Consider the following 22,264-nt stretch of genomic DNA (forward strand, 5'->3'; position numbering starts at 1 on the left):
AATGAGTTGTATTGTGTACATACCCTTACAAAACATTGTTCCACCCAATCGTGGCCTAAGAGTGTGGTGTTGTACCCAACTTTCAGCTACATTGAGGTTGTAGTTTCTATCATATGAGAGCATCAACCCTTTTGGCTTCCTAACCAATCTATGAGATCTCTTTTGGATTAGAGTTATTTGTAGTCAATAGTGTCTATGGTTATTATTCTTATTCTACATCATATTTTTTAAGCATTTTCCTTAACAATTAATGCCAACATTAATGAGTAATGGCTCCAACATTGCCTTAAAATTATTTTGTGGGGTATGGGGTCTTACAAGTGAGGAGTTGGTGTCATCGCAAGATGGCAAGGATATTAGAGCACAAGGCATAATATGGGGCATTATGAAACTATGGAAGAGGGTACTAAATATGGCACAATGGGATAAGAATATCAAGAATCTCAATGGGGAAGAAAACCTATATTGGTCTTGGGCTTTTATATCCCCAATTATTGGGATCTTTGGAAGGAGTGGAAGATTACTAGCATGGTTTGAGAAAGGTATATCATTGGGTAAAGCCCAACAGAAATAGTTACCTTTTGAGGACTACAAAAGAAGGTGGGGGCTGTCAAAGGGTAGCAAGTTGAGTTGAGACATTGTAGCCAACAACTACACTTGGATTTCACTATTGAATGGTGCACAAATGTGGGTGGGTGGGTGGATCAGGGTGCATGCATGCATGTGTGCATGCGTGATTTCTCACAATTTAAAGTAGAGGTATGAAGCAAATCCTCAATGCAAGATAATTAAGGCTACATAATTGAACAGCAACATAAAGTTGAATGATTTTCTAAGTCATGGGGACTTAGAATCACATAGAGATAGTTAATTGAAGCATTTAAAAAGAACTTGTATTTAAGATTGACACTCAAGGATGGAGTCTATGTATGGAAGATTATCATGGGTGCCATTTTCATTGAGGATGATCTCAAAGGGATTAGCAGCTCTAATGGAAATGCTAGTGTGGAGAAGAAGAAACTCTCAAGCATCTTTTTGGCATGGTTATCTAGCCGAATCTATGGAGAAGTATTCTCACTAGACTTGGTCTACAAAGAGACAATCAACCAAAGCTAATGCTTTGTGGCTTAAGGAAAATACAAACTCAAGACAAGTATAGAGAGTTTGGGTGTCAAACCATGAGAATCCTCATCCCACAAGCCATATAGAAAGCAAGATTAAAGCTTTTTTTGAGAGAGAGAGATTAGATTAGAAGTCAAAGACATGGCAGACAAAGCAACATGGTACTGGGATGTAGTATGTAAACTTGGAAAATGACATGGTTAAGATTATGAAGAGTTTTGCTTAGCCATGGTCCTAAACCTTTGCATGTAAACATGTTTATTAATTTCAATCCTATCTTTTCACATCTAAAATGTGCATCATGAACTCCAAGGATCCTTGGTCTATGAGATATTTGTCTAATGCTCCACCACCATCAACATAGTATAAGTGCTTCTAGTGTGGTAAAGGCCTTCCTAGTGAACATGTATGCGTTTAAGTGGAGAACCAACAAATGTCATGGAAGTAAAACATGATTTAAAGAGCATTAAATAAGCACAGTTTTCTCTCATACATGTGATACAAATGCCATACTCACCTTTATAAGTAGTCAATCTTTAGTCATCTCATTAACCTTGAAGTAAAAATCCTTTTTGAAAAGCTAAGATCCAAAATCATATAAATAAAAATAATGGCAATATTTTTATTCCATTGGCTTCTAGTGTCTATATTGTTACCTTGCTTACCAAGTAACAAGGAGCAAAGAAAACCTTTGAGACCACTTAGTTTGTTGTTTTGTATAGAGGGAAACCTTTTGTCCCATAAAAAGACTGGGCAAATGTGTTTTGTGATCTTTTCAATTTTTCTAAAGTAGGTGTATTTTTTTAGCTCTTAATTATTATATATACTTCAAAAATATTTAAATATTTAATTTGAATATTTAATGGAGAGCAATAATTATCTTCAATACTAGTCATTTGCAAGATTTTGCCTTATTATGGTTCTCTCTCTCTCTCTCTCTCTCTCTCTCTCTCTCTCTCTCTCTCTCTCTCTCTCTCTCTCTCTCTCTCTCTCTCTCTCTCTCTCTCTCTCTCTCTCGTGAAGAGAATGTGGAAGAGGATGCTATTTTAGATGTGTTATGCTCTTTGAACAAGCTTGTGTATGAAGAAGATGATTGATAGATCTATAGATTTCCACTCTCTTCTGAAGATGAAGAGGATGTGAATATTTGAATTCAACCATGATTAACACCACAAAACAAGTAACTTTTGTGTGTACATATGTCAATACCCTAATTTAGATAGTGTTGTATCATTATATGATGGGGTTTCTTCAAATGGGCCTTGAGTACTTTAAGAAAAATGTATGAATAACAACATATCATCAACTTGGATCTCTTTTTGAGGATGATTTAGATATGTTTTGGCCTTTGCCACAATGCAAGCATGGCAAATCAACTAGCATGATATTATGGATCTTAAATGCTTGTGAGCTAGTATTATTGTAGAGACCTGTATAAAGTAGATTTGCAATGGATATATCTAACCTACCCATTTGAGTGTGTGTTTCATACTAATAAGTAGATTTGTCCCATCTTGTGTCATACAATGCCTAAATTTTGATGATTAGGAGGATCATTCTCTCAATATTTCCATGTTATAGCTTGGTGATCAAGAAGGTTTTCTAAGTGTTGCTATAATGTTTTAGGTCAACTTTATGGCTAATGGAAATTAAGCTAAACTTATAATCTTCTATTTGGCTCTATATGCTCATGTTAATTGATATATAGTAGTCTATTAGTCTTGTTTATGATCAACATGATTGAGTTTTTGGTTTTATAGAATCTCTCCTAATGCAAATTTGAAGGATTCTAAGCCTAGGTCATTGCATGTACCACACACTTAGTAGTTCTTGCACTCCATTTTTTCAAATCGTTTACTAATTTTATATGTGAATACTTGAAGAGTATGATAACTTGAAACCTAAAGAGCTTAGAGATGAAATATTAATGCTTGAAATTTGGTATTCAATATAATCTATAGGAAATGATGATGAAATACTAGATGAGCAAGAAAGCATTCAAGTGTGGGAAGGATTGCATATGGTGTCGTCACCTAATCATATAGGTTTTTTTGTTCAAGGTGAATTATAAAATGCATTACATCTACGTAATACATTTTCAAGTTAAGGGAATGCTAGAAGAAATAAAAATAATACAAGACAATCAATCAATACTTATGCAAATTTCTTAATCTAGAAAAGAAATTCACTAGATTTTCTTAATCTCGCAAAAAATAACTTTAACTACTAGTGTGGTAGCATTTTTCTAAAGAGTGAGCAATAGTAATTCTGCCTTACAAGCTATTGTTTTGTTGTTATTCTTCCTTACAAACTATTTTAGTGTTTTACATCATTTGTTGCTTGTAACTCGAGTCCATTGTGCAAAGATATATCATTATTTTTGGAAGACAATGCAATAAAAAGGATCCTAAAAGATGGGAGCATGTAGATAGCATTTAGAGTCGAATTCAAAAGGTCAAAAATGGGTTTACCTCACATCTAGAAGATGATGGTTTACCTCGCATCTAAAAGATAATGGTTTCAAACTCTATAAAGATGCTATTGCTCAAGATAATTTAAAGATTACTATTATATTCATGATCATGTAGTCCAAAAAGTGATGAAGTTGGGTCACATACTCTTTGAGATTCTTTATGTGACATGATCATTGGATTTTAGGTTAAAGGGCATGCGATAGTGATTAAATCACAATCCTTGGTGGTAGTTTTTGTCCCTTCAAAATTCCATTTTAATGTCATTTATTATATTCCTAGTAGAACTTAAACCACTAAGATACTATCACCTCTTTGACAACTTCCTTCTATTGTAATCTTACATTACTTGCTCGATAAGCTTGAACATTGGACAAAGAACAAAAACAATAAATACTCAATGGAACCATTTCATGCACTCAAGAGGTCTAAACATATTTTGCTTCTTTGAAAATGAGAGCTTTGGAAACTTTTCCTTGTGCAACAAGATATTTCATACCCTTCACGCATTGCAATAGTTATGAAAAAGTCCCACAATGTACGAGGGTTGGAAACACACTCAAAGTCTCAATCTCATACCTTGCTTTCCCAAATACAACTTTTCAAATTGGAAGTCTAAAAGTGGCCCTATAAAGCAAAAAGTACTTCACATTACGTACATTTCTTATTTTTTATCATCCTTTCTCCTCTCTTTCCTTTTATTGTCAATATTGTTGGTCAAAAGGACATACTCAAAAAGGTCAAACCTATAATCAATGTATCAAAGGCACATGATTGGTCTTGTTGCTTTTTGCACACAACCTATACCTAGCCTTTATCAATAGATAATGTCTAAGCTTAGCAAAGCTTAGCAACATAGCCATTCTTGTTTTCTTGGCAAACTTGCATACACTAACATAATCATTACAAAATATACTTGCTATTAATTGGAGAGACTAAGCATGTTAACATTTGTAGTATCTAAGTAGGATGTGATGTGTGCCCAAGGGCTACCAGCTACAAGAGAGCAAAGTATTCCATTCCTCGAGTCTATGGCTAAATTACATCACTATGTATTATCTTCACTTTTCCCACTTCTCTAGAAGATTTTCTAAGGTTCTTAAGTTACATAATGGCAGACGTCGAGCTATTAAAAGTTCTTCATGTAGACTATTTGGTCAATCAAATGACTAGATTCTTGATCAACTCCAACTATCAAATGGCTTTCTGATGCACCAAGCATATTATGAATATGCAAGATCTTCAAGCAAAGGTTTTCCCATTATTAATATCATTATCATGGTTGCTATCGAGATTTAGTTAAACCTACAATTTAGATGGTATACGAGGAGATACAAAAGTTCTCCCAAACTTTAAAGAGTTTCTACCAATTAGAATCCAACAATACCAATTTAATTCCAAATCATTTAATAAATCTTCGATACAGCCAATGGGGCAAGTTCACAACAAAGGAGTTAAATTATATGCTACAATATCTAAATACAAAGCATGATGGCAGTAGTGGGGAAAACTAACAACCATGCTATAAATACAAGTTAACTTGCTTCCTACAATGGCCAAGTGGCATATGCATCTCTGCACATGGCCAATCAAAAGTAGAGAACCACTTCTACAATAGATGTAAAGCTACAACCAAGTTCTTAGATGATATTAAACAGAGGCATGAATAAACAACATACAAGTTCATACCTATCCAACCACAAACATACCCTCAGACATCGGCCGTATGGATGGACACCCTGTGTAAATCTGTTCATAAGCCTATGACAACAATTTGTAGTGGCAAGAAATGCACTAAAGAATGCAAACTGCAATTTTACCAAGATTTGGAACTCAGACATCGGCCCTATGCATGGATACATTGTGTAAATCTGTTCATAAGCCTATGACAACAATTTGTAGTGGCAACAAATGCACTTAAGAATGCAAACTGCAATTTTACCAAGATTTGGAACTCAGCTACCATGTACACACACCCACACTCAAAAGCCACCACCACCCTTGTCGCAGCTCAAAATTCGAGTCTTCTGTAAATACAATCGTTTTTAAAAATAGATATCCAATTGACGAGCTTTGATTTAGAGGTACATAATCAACTAATACCACGCATGGACTTTGCACTCAGATTTTAATATAGCTACGAAGTGAATTGTATAAGGATGTAGAAGAGGAGGCTTGCAAAGAGTAAGGAAACAAGTATTGGGTCATGGGACCAATAGAGTGGCACATCCCACATTGAATCCTTCTTATCAAGTTTTTCAAGGTCAGTTATAGAATATCTCCCTTAATATTAAAATGTTATTACGTCATCCTGCAGTTGAAAAAAACTTTGGGGGTTCTGATACTTTTATCAATAAACCTAGCATCAAAAGAGGCTAAAAATAACTTCTAGGTCTTCTAAACAAGAAAATGAATGCGCTAATGGGGCACAGAAGGTAGATGAGACCAGTACTTTTTTTGCCAGTAAGATGCATTTGGAAACTAGCTCATGTGACTCTAAACTTGATTTGAAAACCAGAAAACCGGCTGAAAACTAGTTTTTGGTTCAGAAAACCTCTAGTTTAGGCGTTGAGCTTAGGTGTTTGGTGAAGAAAATCAGTAAAAGTGCCAGTGCACTGAAGGGTACATAAACATCCACATCTACAATTTTACTGCTCATCAGTTCACTTCATGCAAACACGATCCACCCTCCGCACATTTTATTTTCCAGATGCAAAACATACACCTGTGAACCTTTGGGCACATACACTCTGAACAGAGTTTCAAGTTTTGGAGACTCACAGCAAACAAAAGGCTTTTTGGCCCAGCCAGTTAAACAGATGGATGACCTCAAAACAAAATAAGAGATCAAATTAACCAAAAGCAGAAATCTGAGCCAACAATAAAGGAGTAAACAGTAGCAGGTGCAAAAAAGATAGCTCATACTGTAAAGACAGGAAGACATTTAGCACAGGTCCAATGCACCTAAAATATATCAACACTTAAAATAAAGCACTTGCCATATCATGACATCTAAAACTGCATCAAAAGATAACATCATTCCGAAGAGATTCCAGGAAATTATCATGACATCTTCACTGAGTCAAAAGATAACATCATTAGGAAGAGATCCCAGGAAATTAGTCTCAATCCTCAGAGAGCAAACAAACAGACATCTGTCTGTTATTGAAATTCTGCTTTTCATGTAGGAGAAAGAACACTAAAGGACACCTTCAAAGAAGGGTGGATACAATGAGCCACAGACCGACCTGGCAGGCCACATGAAGAAAAATAAGCTTCATGACACAAATACCTAGTAACTTTTTCAAAACAAGCTCTAAACTATGTCTTCGTGACAAGGCATCCCAACTTCCAAAAAAATGGGAAGACAGGCATGTGGAATCCATAACACACAGCTAGAAGATACACTGCAAAACTAGATAGAATTGATACAAGGTAGTGCTTCCTGGAAGCACAAAAAGTTATTGTTCCTCCCTTCATCTCCTCACTGCACATACACAGCAAACACTACATCAGCACTTGCATTACATAATGCAGATAGATGCTTTAGACTTTAGCAGCACAAATCAAACCTCTGCATCCTCGACCTTCCCAGAGTCTTCCATTTTTTGTGGCTCATCTACTGTAACATAAAGGAAATTCTGCATTAACCAAAAGAGCAAAACTGCATACCCAACACACCCCTCTCAAAGTCCTGAGTGAAGAAACATAGGCACAGTACCTCCATCTTCCTGAAGATCTGAAGTCCAGAGCGTCAAGTTGTCCCGTAGCAGCTGCATAATTAGGGTGCTGTCTTTGTACGAGTCCTCACTCAATGTGTCAAGTTCAGCTATTGCTTCATCAAATGCTTGTTTCGCAAGGTGGCATGCACTGCACCAGATGATGAATTACAATTTCAAAAAACAGACATACCAGATACCATTGAGCAGAGAGGTAGCTGCTGAAAAGATGGGAATATTTAAACTACAAAAGACACCTATATACTCTCTTTAATATAGAACTTTGGCTCACAACAATTTCACTGGATCCAAATGAACCAGTATCATGTCAATACACTTCACCTCCACCAGTAATACCACCAAAGTTAAGCAAAAAGGAAACCCTCACCGCTCAGGAGAGTTCATGATTTCATAATAGAAAACAGAGAAGTTCAGGGCTAATCCAAGCCGAATAGGATGAGTAGGTGGCAGATCTGTCGCAGCTGTATTTGTAGCAGCCTGACATCATCAAATCATGGCAATTCATATATTCATATACATGAAATACCATTAACCAGTGAAAAGCCATAGGCAAAAGTAGCTACTAAACCCAACCAATCATAGTTATAAGGCTACAACTTCAAAATCTAGACCTACCTGGTAAGCTTTAAGGGACTGATCTGCAGCTTCTTTCCTTTCACTACCAGTCTTGAACTCTGCTAAATATCGGTAATAGTCACCTTTCCTGCACACATCCAGACAGATTTGATAAAGTTACAGATAGGATAAATCCATTCAGCAAGTGCTTGAATCCTTCACAGTGAGCAAATCCATGTACAAAAAAATACATAAGCATTACATCTTGTAGTAAAATACTGTGGATTCTCCTGTGCTAGACGAAGGGATAAGATGCTCATCAATGATCATTAAGATGTCATTACAGATCTTTGAAAGTTCTTCCTCTACTTTATGTCTGTACTCTTTGATCCGCTTTACATTCTGTTCATTGGATTTTGCTTCTTCTTTCTGTTCAATAGATGACATTATCCGCCAAGAAGCTCTGCGTGCACCAATAACATTCTTGTAGCCCACTGAAAGTAGATTCCTCTCTTCTACAGTGAGCTCAACATCAAGTTTTGCCACTTTTTTCATAGACTCCACCATCTCTATAAAAACCAGGCAATAACAAAAATTACATCAATAAACTTGAAACTCAATCTCCTACACCTTTGGTGTAAAAACTTGTGCATATTATTTCCAGCCTCACTGAGAGGCAACGAGATTACAGATTCTTTTTCTCAAAATCATTAACAAGTCTACATCATTTTTCAACATTGTTTACTTAGGAGAAAGTGTGTCAAACTTCAATCATCTAGACAAGTTTAAGCCAACATTAAATGGGTGCAGATCTTCCAAAAAATAATAATAGACCTGAAGATTGGAAATAGGATTCCCAAAATATTTCAGGCTATCAGAAATGTCAAAAAATGAAACACTTACTGGATATTCAATCACATGGACAAGTATAAGCCAACACCAAGAGGGTGCAGGTCTTCTTCAAAAATAAAAACAGACCTAAAAATAGGACACAGGTTTCCTGATATATATATATCAAACTATCAGAAGTATCAAAAATGAAACAGTTATTGGATCTGAAATACAAATCATGACATGCTCGCACATGATATCTTTAGCCCACCTCAAGCTTTGTTTTGATGAAACAGGAAAAAAATAAGAAAAATTAACATCCAAACAAATACTACGAAAGAGGATGCCTGTGAGACATCTCCTTTTTCAAGAAGCTCTAGAAATTGGAAACAGAACTCCTGATACATTCCAGGTTATCAGAAGCGTCAAGAGTGAAGCATATTTTGGATCTAAAATATAGACTATTACAACCCTGTGACACCTTCAGCCCACGCTATCCTTTGTTCTGATGCAACTCAAGAAGTCACAAAGGATCATTATCATGCGAACACAGGCATTTCAAGAAGGGGATGTCTATAAAACATATCCCATGTAAATAAAAGAGTAAAGGCCAGCTCAAGCCTAACACACAAGCTCACATCTGGGACCTTTCACAGGAGCTCAAACCGCACGTTCACCTCCACAACAAAGCTACCATGCCCCATTGCAAGAAAAAGATGGCAGTTCCTCAAGACTTTAAGCCCTCTGGCTTTTAAAGGTGCAACACAGCAAAGAAACAAAGAGGTATAACTACAAGGCCATGACTCATTGCGAGCCGACCAAAGCGTTTAGTAAGATGCACCTGATTCTTCAGGCACCAACAATTTTCTTCATCATTGCATGTATACAAATTAAAGCGGGCAGATTCGACCATACATGACTGATGTAGATGTGCTTCCTTTTCCGCTGCGCACTTACAGATCAGATGAATAAAAAGATCTTTAAATTAGAATTCTAATGAACGTTCATAAGACGAAATCCCTTTGACATGCGACAGCAGACAATTCTGCCGGTGCAGGTTCTACAGAATAGTTATGTGTTAAAACCCTTAGATTGCACTATCTATACAACTGCTCACTTTCGTGGTTCTCATGCGTCAAATGCGTTTCAGTTCGCAATGTACAAGTGCCCGCCGATCCAGAGCGTATTTAGTGCTCTAAAGCCATCCTTAATCGGGATCTTGGCGCATGTGGAGCATTTAGTGGGGAATTGCGAGTAAGGAAGCGATCGGAGAGATGTAATGATTCATTTTTCAAGACATTCTAGCTCGATACATGCTAATGCCAGTATGACACTGCTATTTCTTCCTCCAAAAGAGCCTAAAGAAGAGGCGATCACTATGTCGTAAGGCCTCGAGATCTGCGTTTATCTGCGACGTTGCACAGAAACCTCCGAAAATAGAGGTAGAGACGAACAAAGAAGACGATCTGAGAGAGGCAAGAGTGACAGAAAGAGAGAGAATGAAACATACAGAGAGGGAGAGAGAGAAAGAGAGAAAGAGAGATACCGTCATATCGTTCGGCCTGCTCCGCGAGCTTGGCCATGTATACATGGCTCTCACGCTCCTTCTCCGTGCTCATGATCGCGTGCAACGAGAACAGGAAGGAATGGCAAAGGAAGGCCGGGGTCGAAACCCTAACACACAGGAGGGCACTGCTGTACTACAATTCGCAGGGGAAAAAGAACACCAGGAGAAAGGGGGGGGGGGGAGGCGAGGGGAGGAAGGCAAGTGAAAAAAACACCTGGCGGAGGAGGTGATAAATAAATAAAAGAATGAATGAATGAAGAAAATGATGATGATGGAAGGAAGAGAAGGTGGTGATGATGGATCATGATGATGAGGCCTCTCTCACATGGGCATCAAGGGCCTCTGTCCCGACCCCCCTTGTTCCCCATCTTGCAAGTTGCCCCTCCCTTTGTCCCCCCCCCCCCCAACCCACCTAGTCTCCATTTAGGTGTTGCATATGCACATTTTGCCACCAGAAGCGCTCACAGCAACCCAGGTCAAGCAACACGTAGGGTCAAGCTACCAAGTTACCTCTCACCCATCGATTGTGATGGTAAAACTCTCCTAATCCTAGCCCACATTCTTCAGAACTGTAGAAATTCTTCGAAAGATCGACAACTTGCAAAATCGCAAATAGTTGGGTTGTGCTAAATGTATATAAAGATTTTATAGCTATATTTGAAGCTGATCAATCATGGATCTCTACAATATCTCTAATAGATTCATCTCTCTGGAGGAATTGCATAAATTACATACGTATACTCTTTCCATAAACACAGCAATTCCATGGCATGTCCACATTAACATGGTCATTATGGCTCAACAAAGCTTCGCAAAAATTCCTGCACCTCACATTCACCCCCATGATGAATGCAAAACCTACAACAAAGTAATAAAAATACATGTTGAAGTGAGACACATGACAATGGAATGAAGCACTAATGAGAGCTAGTATAAAAATGGGGTTTTGCACCCTTCTCCTATAGTACATGAAGGACATGATATTATCTCAATATCCACTTCATCCTCCAACATGCCACCCTTCTTGCCACAAAAAATGCAACCTTTTCAAGGGCCACCTTGTTATCAACCCTCCTTACCCTATAATACCATCCCCTTACCCTTCACTCCTTTAACAACATAGTCTTGTTCATGTTTGAGGACCCCAAGCTCATCTTGCACTAGTGTTGTTTTTCTAGTTGCTTATAGAGCATCTTGCTCATGCAAGCATCCTTAGTACAGTTAGTCAACTTTAGTGAGGTTTTCTTCTTCATCATCTTTTTTTTGTCCTTATTCTAGTATAGTGTCCTCATGTATCAACAAAAGACTTTGCCTTCTCTAGGACACTAGAGAAAAATTGTAGCATACAATAATGAATTGGCAAGACTACTCATTGACAAAGCCTCATGTGGGGAGATAGTTAGAAACAACCAACAATTGAGAGTAAGGGTTTGGATCCTGATCCTCAAAGGAATGATAAGGATGAAAGTTCATAGCTAGTTAGGAACTAAAAGGATAAAAACATCCCTTAGATGTAAAAAGTGGTTATCCCATATAGTACCTTTATCAAACCACTTCAAGTAAAAGACTTTCAAAAAAAGCTATGATACCTAAGTTCAATGGAGGGAAAACTAGTGATTTTGACCCACTTAATAAAGTACCTCTAGATAGGTTGGATTTTGGAGTATCCAAAAGTGGATGCAAAGATCTAGATGGCATCAAGTATTAATGGAGCTAAATAGTATAAAGCCAAAAATCAGAACTACCTTGTGGGCCAATTTAATGCAATAAAGGAAGGAAACTTGACTCAATAGAGAGTGTTGTGCTTAACCCAACTCATATCATAAGGCCAACTTTATTATGTAGGGGGATGGAAAATTTGAGTCTTCTTTACTACAAAAGGATTATGCTAGACTTGCATTGAATTTCCTTAAGATTAATGGAATGCCTAGTTGTGCTTCGATCAACAATGATAGATGAATCACTAATCAAATGAGCATTGTAACCCTATGTAAAAATCACTTCAAAATTTTATATGATCAAGAGGGTTTCACTAATCAAAGAGCCTTGAAATTGTATTGATGCCCATTAGGAAAGTGGTTTGGAGGAAGACAATGGAATTTCAAGAAATAACTTCACTAAAGAATACTTACTTCAACATTGAAGAACCTTGGCAAGGGAAATTGTTGGATTAAAATGGCTTAACCATTGAAATGTCCTAAATCCTTGATTGGATCTAAAATGGCATGTTCCTATAATGATTAATGAACATTGGGAGAAATGATCATTGCCTAAGTCCAAAAAATATACATAATTAGTTTATTCCCTAAATAGAGTCATTGTATGAATTTAAGTCACTAAAGGCCGCTATCCTTGATGGGTTCCCTTTACAAAATTCTAATCAAAGCTTTAAACCAATAGGCTAACTTCAATCATATAAAGATGTATTAAAAAGAATCAGTTTGGGTTTATAAAGGAATGAACACTTTGGATAATTTTATCAATGTCATTAAGGCTTCTAAATTGGCAAAAGATTCAAGGTAAAAGTACACTATTTTGCAACTACATGCCAATAAAGAATTTGATAAATTCAAATGGTCCTACTTGCAACAAGTCATGCTAAAGATGGGATTTGATAGGAAATTTACTAATATGCCTTCTTCCTAGAAGGAGGATCTCAAGCACATGCATCTCTCAATGTATCACTATTAGATACAGGGTTAGGTAGTAGTGTTCCCTAAGCCGGTTGTTCTTTGCCATAGCTATGCATCCAATGTTTTACACAATAGAGATCGTGATTGGAGATGGAAAATTGGAAGGGATTAGATATAGGGTCGAGAAGGTAGTAGGGCAAGGGTTTGTAGATGACCTATTGGAGGATGCTTAAAGTAAAAAAAGAAAAATTGAACAACTCATGTATGCTTTTGGAAATATATGAGGAAGTAGCTAGCTTCAAATTTACTATGAGAAGGCATCTTTGATTAGTGTTACTGAGGATGACTTTATAAATTTAGTCTGGAAGGGCTAAGTCCCAAGGAGAGGGCAAATTTTTCAATATATGGGATTCCCAATGGGAATAGATCTCAAGGAATTTGAAATAACAAAATGGGACTTGGACAAAGTTAGAAAGAAGAAAATGGGTTGTTGGAGCTTGAAAGCTTGGCCATTGTATGTCAAATTCAAAAATTCTACGATTGATATTTATCTACCTAGCAATTCACTACAAAAAGAATAAGATTATTCCATATGAAAGGGAAAGCATAAAAAAGCAATACATATTGCTCTCATTACCATGAAATGGCTAAAAGAAGGAATAGAATTTAAACACATTGTAGCCCATGAGACATGAGGAAGAAAGTGATGCCTTAAGGGAAAATTTTTGGTAGAGACATGGGGATCAAGTGGCCCCTTGGATCAAACGCTAACAAAAATTTTGCACCATAAGAATTAAAAGTTTTATCAAGCATGGAATATTGCAAGTTTTATGAAGCATGGAACCTTGCAAGTTTAGAATTAGCCGGTTAAAGGCCATGCCTAGCCGCCTATATTTTTCTTGCACTTATTGCATGTACACTTGTACATTGTAGGTGGCAACCAACTGTCACTATCACTTTATTCTTTATTCTTTACATGACAATAGAAAAAGGGAAGGTAGGTCACACATTGTGATTGTTGGACTTCCCATGTACTGTCCTGCTCTCTCTTGCTTGAACCTCCATAGCTCTTGCTTCCACTCCTACTTCACCTTTCAATTGGTATCAGAGCAAGCATTTGAGGAGCTTCTTCAACATTGTATTCGTCTTGTGAAGAGAGCTTGACTTGAAGCTTTCATGGTAGATACACACCAAGGTATGCATCATTCACATTGAGCTTTTCTTCATTAAGGCTTGTTCTAGCATTGTCTAGGATCTTCTAACCAGTGATTTTAGCCCTAACAAGCATTCATTGTGCTCAGTTACAATAATAGAAGCCGCTAAGATAGCCAATGTGATTTGTGCCAATTGTCTTGGCCGCCTTGGATCAGTTTCCCTCAGTCACCTATAGCTTGCTCTAGCTCTTTGTTTTCCTCTAGCATTGGTTATTTGCTTGGGCATACTATTGGGCATTGAGAGCTTGCATTTGGGCACGCATTGAGGCTAAATAGCTTACATACTTCTAGTTGTATACATGATTTTTTTGGGCACCCGGATGCTATGATCTCTATGCATTGAGTTTTCTTTACTACTTTGGATACTTTAGATTTGCTCTAATGGGAGTATTTGGTATTTTCCATTGCAAAGTCTAGTTCATTTGAGTCAGTGTGAACCTCTCTTATGCTTTATTGATTTATGCATATATTGTCACTACTTGCAGAGGTTTATGATTGTGGGCTAATTTGCCTTTGATTTGGACACCTTATGCTATTATTGTCAATGGGTTATCAATAAAGGGACACATGCTTGGTATGCATCTATGTACCTAACACCTTGGATGTTTTAACAATCTTTGGTACTTGGTATTTTATGATTTGACTTTACACTACTAGTTGCAATGTACATCCCAAATTTTCCTAGTAGTGGGAGCTTACTCTTTTGTATGTTTGCCTATAGTCACATGTTGACTTACTGTAGTTTTATGGACATCCATGCTCAAAATTAGTTTTGAGCAGTTCCTTTGAGAGTAGCCATTTGGATTTAGCACTTTAGTGCTTCTTGCTTATGGACAATGATGAATAGGCTCAGTCTTTCTCATGGTGCACACTTATTGGCTTGGTTTTGAGGCCAATTTGTTGTTATTATAGTAGTCTATACTCTCTTTGTTTCACAAACATTATGGCAAGTGCCTTAAATGCTTCCAATGACAAGTATTGGAAGACTCAAAATAGGCAAGTATTGGTGCAAAAGGAGCAAGTCAAGCCATTGAATTAGAGGGTATAAAGCTCAAACTTTATGATTCAAATGATTGGGAAGAGCTTGATGAGCTATGTAAGTCTACCATTATTTTGTCATTGTCAAAGCAGCTATACTTCAATGCCATTGTTGAGACTAACGATGGTGATTATGCATTATGGAAAAAGATTTGTGATCTCTATGATAAGCAAACTCCTACAACATAGCCATGTTAGCTCAAGAAGCTCATGGACCTTTGTATAAAGGAAGAGACATCTATGTCTTCTCACTTAAATGAGTTTCATTCCATTTTCAATTAGCTTACTTCATAGGACCTTAAGTACAATGAGAATGTTAAGTCTCTTTTCTTGCTTGTCACATTGCTTGAGTCTAGAGATAAATTCCACACTACTATGAGTGCAAACCCTCCTAAAGGTGGCTTTTAGCTCAAAGATGAAGAGGGTGCTTTGGTTACAGAAGAAGTAAATAGGAAATATTGATGTAGCCCATACTTCTTGTGCACTTACAATGAGAAGAAAACATGGTTGTAATGGAAATAATAATCGTGGTAGAGACTCACAACCCAATAGGGGCAAGTCTAAGTCTCATGGGCAATCATGCAGTAACTCTCGTGGTTCTAAGTCCTTTCTTACTTGTCATTATTGTGGGCATCATGGTCATATGAGGCCACAATGCCATAATATGTATAATGATAGGCACAAAAAAGGCAAAGGGAAAGCACGTGATAATGCAAATATTTTTTTGATCACAACATTGTTCTTAAGTCTAATGTTAAGATAGAATAGATAAATGTCTTGGAGTACATCTCAAATGATTATATACTTGTTGCTTCATCACTTAATGCTATTGAGTTACTTGATGTTCTATCTACTTATTCTTGTCAAGATTGTGGGAGAGAAGGAAGGAGTCTCGCTTGAAGCTTTCTTGCTTGCACAATGGGGGAAGACACACAAGGGTGGAGGCTGAAAACAATTTTTCTCTTCTTAGTTGTGTAAGCCAAAAGAACTCAAGTACAAAGAAATAGAAGAACCCTCTATATGGGTCTCAAACCAAACTCAACTAACTAAGGTGGCATACTAACTGAGCCACGAACTAGAGTAGATAAGGATAGCTATCATGTAGCTATTATTCATGGGCGGTGTACCAACCGCATCTGCAACTGACACGTCGGTGACATAAATGCACAATGGTCACCCTGGCGTATCACGAGTGGAGCTCGATATCTCAACACTCCCCCTCGAGCTCAATCCCAATTCCTGCACACCAAGCAGGTCTCTAAACTTGCGCAGCTTCTCTGCGCCCAATGCCTTCGTGAATATGTCAGCTACCTGATCCTCTGTACTGACATAAACTAGATCAATAAGACCTAGTAAAACCCTCTCTCGCACATAGTGATAATGCACCTCAATGTGCTTTGTTCTAACATGATAGACTGGGTTATTTGCCAAGTGTATACTACTCATGTTGTCACAATAAATGACAACTGGCCCATCTGTAGACTGATGCATATCATAAAGTAGCTTATGCAACCAAGCTACCTCACATGCAGCCATTGCTGCACCCCTGTACTCAGCCTCTGTGCTCGACAAGGCAACTGTAGGCTGTTTCTTGCTGCTCCAAGTGACTGCAGCACTCCCAAAAGAGAGCACATATCCACTGGTAGATCGCCTATCAGAAATACTACCAGCCCAATCAGCATCAGTGTATCCATGCAACTGTATCTGAACCCCAGTCTTATACAATAGTCCATACTGCAATGTGGACTTCACATACCTGAGTATGCGTCTAGCCGCATCCAAATGTGGTTTCCTTGGAGCCTGCATAAACTGACTTACCAATCCAACAACATAGCTCAAATCTGGCCTAGTAATAGTCATATAAATCAAACTTCCTACTATGCATCTGTACATAGTAGGGTCTTCTAGAAGCTCACCTGCATCTGTGCTCAGCTTCACATTCTGCTCCAAAGGAACTGAAATAGGCTTACAGCCTGTCATCCCATATTTGGACAGCATGTCCAATCCATATTGCCTCTACAAGAGCTGTATCCCACTTGGTGATCTAATCACCTCAATGCCCAAGAAATAACACAGCTCTCCCAAATCCTTCATCTCAAACTTCTGCTTCAATAGCATTTTCACATGAAGGATATCTTCATCACTGTCACCTGTCATAATCAAATCATCAACATAAATGACAAGTAGCATAATACCTTTCTCTGTTTTTCTCACATAAAGTGAGAAATCTGCCTTGGAAATTTGAAAGCCAATAGTGACAAGATACTGTCCTATCTTGTCAGACCATGCTCTAGGTGCTTGCTTCAAGCCATACAAGGCTTTCTTCAACCTGCAAACAAACTCAGGATGAACAGCATGCACATAACCTGGTGGCTGCTCCATATAGACCTCTTCTTGCAAATCACCATGCAAGAAGGCATTTTTTACATCCATTTGATGTAAAGACCATCCCTTTGATGCAGCCATAGCAATGACTGCTCTTACGGTTGCCATCCTTGCAACCGGACTGAATGTTTCTTCATAGTCAATGCCATATGTTTGTGCATACCCCTTGACTACTAATCTTGCCTTGTATCTATTCACAGAACCATCTGCATTATGCTTCACCTTATAAACCCACTTACAGCCAATTGCATTTTTACCTTTAGGCAAAGGTACCAATTCCCATGTAGCATTTGCTTCCAAGGCATCCATTTCTTCATCCATGGCTTTCTCCCATTTTTCTTTTCCCATGGCTTCCTCAAAAGAAGTGGGTTCTGGTTCCTGTATCACTTTAACCATATATGCATAGTGAATGGCTGTAAATTCATCATATTTCAGCCTATCCACAGGATACCTAGCTCTCGTAGACCTGCGCAAAGTAGGTTCACTCCCAGATGCTCTCAAAACATCCCTGGTCTTCCTTACTCCAGGTGTAACAATAGAAGGAATACCCAACTCATCATCAATGCTCTGTTCTGAGCCACTGGATTCACCATCCACATAAGAGTGACCTGCATTCACATCAAACATGGGCTGGTCAACCTTCTCTTTTCCTTTTCGTGATACCTGCATACCACTATCTGCATTGCTTTGAGAAGATTCTCCTGATCTCAATCTGCCTGTCCATGGCGAAGACTGTGAACCACTGCTAGAGGACGCTCCAGGTCCACTAATATTTTGTGACTGCTGCTGTGAATTTTGTGCAACATTACCATTTTGTGCATCTACATCATCAATCACATTTACTGGTTTATACCAGCTACTCATCTCATAAAAAACAACATCTCTGCTCACTGTAAACTTACGAGTAGAAGGGTTATCGCATCTATACCCTTTTTGCTGCAGAGAGTAACCAATAAAGATGCACTTCTCAGCTTTTGGATCCAACTTGGATCTCAACTCATCTGGCACATGTACATAGGCAATGCAACAAAAAATTTTCAAATGAGAAATATCTGGTTTCCTACCAGTATACCTCTCCTCTGGAGTCATTCCATGTATTGCTACAGTGGGAGTCCTGTTCATTATGTAGACTGCTGTAGCAACTGCTTCAGCCCAATAAAAATCTGGCAAGTCTTTTTCATTGAGCATGGCACGAGATACCTCTCCAATATGCCTGTTTTTCCTTTCTGCAATTCCATTTTGTTGTGGGGTATGACTGCATGAATATTGCTGCTTTATGCCATGCTCCTGCAGGAACCTTGCAAACTCATTTGAGAGGTACTCTCCCCCTCCATTTGACCTTAGGCATTTTATCTGCAGGCTTGTTTCTTTTTCAACCATCGCTTTAAGAGTTTTGAAATGCCCAAAAACTTCACTTTTCTTTTTCATAAAATACACCCAAACTTTTCTGCTATAGTCATCAATAAAAGTGACAAAATAATGACAGCCTCCAAGAGATGCAACTTTAGTTGTCCACACATCAGAGTGGATTAATTCCAATGGCTTCTTACTCTCTTGAACATGTCTAGGAAATGGTTTCCTTGCCTGTTTTCCAAATTGACAGGCTTCACATACCTTATGCATTTCTGCAACCTTGAACTTAGGCAATCCTGCAACAATGTTTTGGGCCTGCATTGATTTAAGTCGCTGTATATTAACATGACCAATGCGTTTATGCCAGATATCAATATTTGCAACTACACCGGTCCCATGTGCAAACATTGCTGCACTCAATTCAGGCATGTCTGCATCCAATGTAAACATTCTGCCCTTCTTCTTTCCTTTTGCTATCAAGCGACCTTTATTTTTCATATCCTCAACAAAGCATCCATGAGGATTAAATCTGACCTGCAAGCCCTGCTCAACCATTTGACCAACAGAAACCAGATTCTTGGTGATATTCGGGACATGAAATACATCAGACAGGTATTTCTTTTTCCCATCCTGCATAGACAAGGGAATTTTTCCAATCTGCACAATAGGATGTGCAGTATCATCACCAGTCTCCACAAATCCTGGTTTTTCCATTTTCCTTGCATCCTCCATCCATTCTGCATGACCTGTCATGTGGTTTGATGCACCTGAGTCAACATACCATACATCATTGCTTTCTTCTACACTTGTCATAGAATTGTTCATGTGCTGCACCATGATCAAATGCTCATTTCTGTCATCACCCTGTCTACTAGAAGATGCATAATTCCCTTGTTGCAATTTTCCATTCCATTCGTGATGTCATTCTGCTTTTTATAGCAGTCTTTAGCCATATGACCCATTTTACCACAGTAGTAGCATTCAACATTACTGTTTGCATTTTGGCCTCTTTGCCATCCACCACGACCTCTTTGGCTCCCCCTGCCTCTAGAGTTACCACGTCCTCCTCCATAGGACTGGTTTTCTTGAGTTTGCTGCATATTCTGATTTCTGCCACGGCCTCCAAATCGGCCTCCTCTACCTCTGCCTCTACCTCTTCCAGCATTTGAGTAGAAGACAGCTTCTTTTGAAGTTCCTCCTGAAGAAGATGCACCACCATTTCTCTGTTCCTCAGAAATTAGAAGAGCAATCAACTCCTCAAAATCAGGAAATCTTTCACGAACTGAAATGGATGTCCGAAACTGTGCATAATCCTTTCCTAGACCATTCAAGGTCACGGAAACTAAATCATCATCTTCCACTGGCGACCCAATGGAAGCAAGTGCATCTGCAATCTTCTTCACCTTCATGTGGTAGTCGTTGATACTCATACTTTCTCTTTGCACATTATGCAACTCTTGCTTGAGCTGCATTTTCCTGGCTTGCGTATTTGTGCTATACATTTTTGACAAAGTATCCCATGCCTCCTTTGGCGTACTTGCATCCTGAATATGCACAATCATAGAGTCTGAAATACTGATAGACAGCCAATACATAACTTTCCTGGCTCTCTCATGCCATGTTTTGAATGCCTGCATTTGCTGTTGATTGGGAACATCAGGAAGAACTGGTTCTTCTTCATTTCCTGCAACAAATTCCCAATATCATTTTCCCATAAGGAAATTCGTCATTCTAAACTTCCATGCTTGGAAGTTGTTCTTGTCAAGCTTTTCAGTGACAATCTGTGAAAGAGAATCAGACGCCATTACAGAACACTGCAAAAAATTCTGTCACTGCAAAAAACACAGCTTCACCCTCACAAGAGCGAATCTGCAAAACTGGCGAAAGTGGTATTTGACCACACAGTCACTTCCTAGTGACGATTTTGCATAAACAGGCAACAGGGATGATTCTGTAACTCCCAATGTCTCTGCGCACAGGCATACAATGCAATTTCTACAGTAACTTTTCACCGACCTGTAGAACAGTGGTTGCACAGCATAAAACTGGGCCTTTTCCTGAGTGCGTGCAGAAAACTTCCGCCTCCAAAACAGGCCCCGAAATGGCCTCAAATAAAAAAAACAAGGTTGCCAAGGGCTAAAGGCCTGCCCCGCAGCATATACTGCCCTCTTGCTTCACCGCGAAGGGCGTCTCAACCTGAGACAATGCACTCCTGCACTTTCCAGCTGTGCTACCTGCAGAGATCTGCTCCCAAAACATAAAATGAAAGCAACACTGCTCCTCTTACCAGAACACCGCGAGCTTGGCTTGCTTTCTTGAGCTCCTTACCACGAACAAGGCTCTGATACCATGTCAAGATTGTGGGAGAGAAGGAAGGAGTCTCGCTTGAAGCTTTCTTGCTTGCACAATGGGGGAAGACACACAAGGGTGGAGGCTGAAAACAGTTTTCCTCTTCTTAGTTGTGTAAGCCAAAAGAACTCAAGTACAAAGAAATAGAAGAACCCTCTATATGGGTCTCAAACCAAACTCAACTAACTAAGGTGGCATACTAACTGAGCCACGAACTAGAGTAGATAAGGATAGCTATCATGTAGCTATTATTCATGGGCGGTGTACCAACCGCATCTGCAACTGACACGTCGGTGACATAAATGCACAACGGTCACCCTGGCGTATCACGAGTGGAGCTCGATATCTCAACAATTCTTAGTGTTGGCTTTTTGATTCGGGGGCTTCTTTCCATGTTACCCTATATTATTAGTGGTTTTATACCTATAGTTTATTATAGGTTCAGTCAGACTAGGTGATGATCATGTATGCAACATTGCTAGCATAGGTGATGTGAGATTATAGTTTGATGCTCCATTTGTGCTTCATGATGTATGTCATGTTCTAGCTTTGATTAAGAGCCTTATATATATTGGACAGTTGGATAATGACAAGTAGTATCGTGTTGCTTTTTGTGATTCTATATGGAAGATTGCATGTGACAACCTCATTTTTGTTAGACATGGCAAGGTTGGCAGCATGTATCCCTTGCTTATATTTGTATTTGTTGATCACGTTTTGGCTATGATAAATCTTCCTCATGTATCTCATTGGCATTATCATCTTGGGCATATGTTCCTTAAAGGAATGAAAGTACTCACTTGTTTGCAATCTTTGCTGCCTCTTGACTACTTATGTTTTAACTCTAGTGATCATTGTTTATATGGTAGGCAGACTTGTAACTCACATAAAAAATCTAGTTCTATATGTGTGGGTGAGCTGTTGGCTCTTGTGCATTCAGATGTTTGTGGTCCCATGCCCTATCAGTCATTAGTTAGTGCTAAGTACTTTGTGACATTTATTGATG

At 38.5% G+C, this 22,264-nt stretch overlaps 1 protein-coding gene across 1 annotated transcript; it reads right to left on the reverse strand.

Annotated features, from left to right (window-relative positions):
- Positions 1-6,671: 6,671 nt before the first annotated feature.
- On the reverse strand, positions 6,672-10,475 carry LOC148019107 (14-3-3 protein 7-like). The gene is made up of 7 exons (XM_087701692.1): positions 10,266-10,475; positions 8,151-8,457; positions 7,949-8,036; positions 7,701-7,810; positions 7,315-7,463; positions 7,166-7,215; positions 6,672-7,080 (listed from the first exon to the last, which is right to left on the reverse strand). Exons 1-7 carry the CDS (start codon positions 10,336-10,338, stop codon positions 7,078-7,080), a joined length of 780 nt encoding a protein of 259 aa, XP_087557818.1. The 5' UTR covers positions 10,339-10,475; the 3' UTR covers positions 6,672-7,077.
- Between the last annotated feature and the right edge of the window lie 11,789 nt (positions 10,476-22,264).

The sequence above is a fragment of the Lygodium microphyllum genome, chromosome 20, assembly GCF_053477565.2.
Source record: "Lygodium microphyllum isolate KBCC chromosome 20, Lygodium_microphyllum_v1.1.10, whole genome shotgun sequence".
In the NCBI taxonomy this organism is placed as follows: Eukaryota; Viridiplantae; Streptophyta; class Polypodiopsida; order Schizaeales; family Lygodiaceae; genus Lygodium; species Lygodium microphyllum.

Coding starts and splice junctions, on each gene's coding strand:
- LOC148019107 (XM_087701692.1), bottom strand. CDS start 10,338: ATGAGCACGGAGAAGGAGCGTGAGAGCCATGTATACATGGCCAAGCTC. Junction 8,037..8,150: donor ACAGTATTTTACTACAAGAT/GTAATGCTTATG, acceptor GGATGTGTGCAG/GAAAGGTGACTATTACCGAT. Junction 7,464..7,700: donor ATCATGAACTCTCCTGAGCG/GTGAGGGTTTCC, acceptor CATCTGGTGCAG/TGCATGCCACCTTGCGAAAC.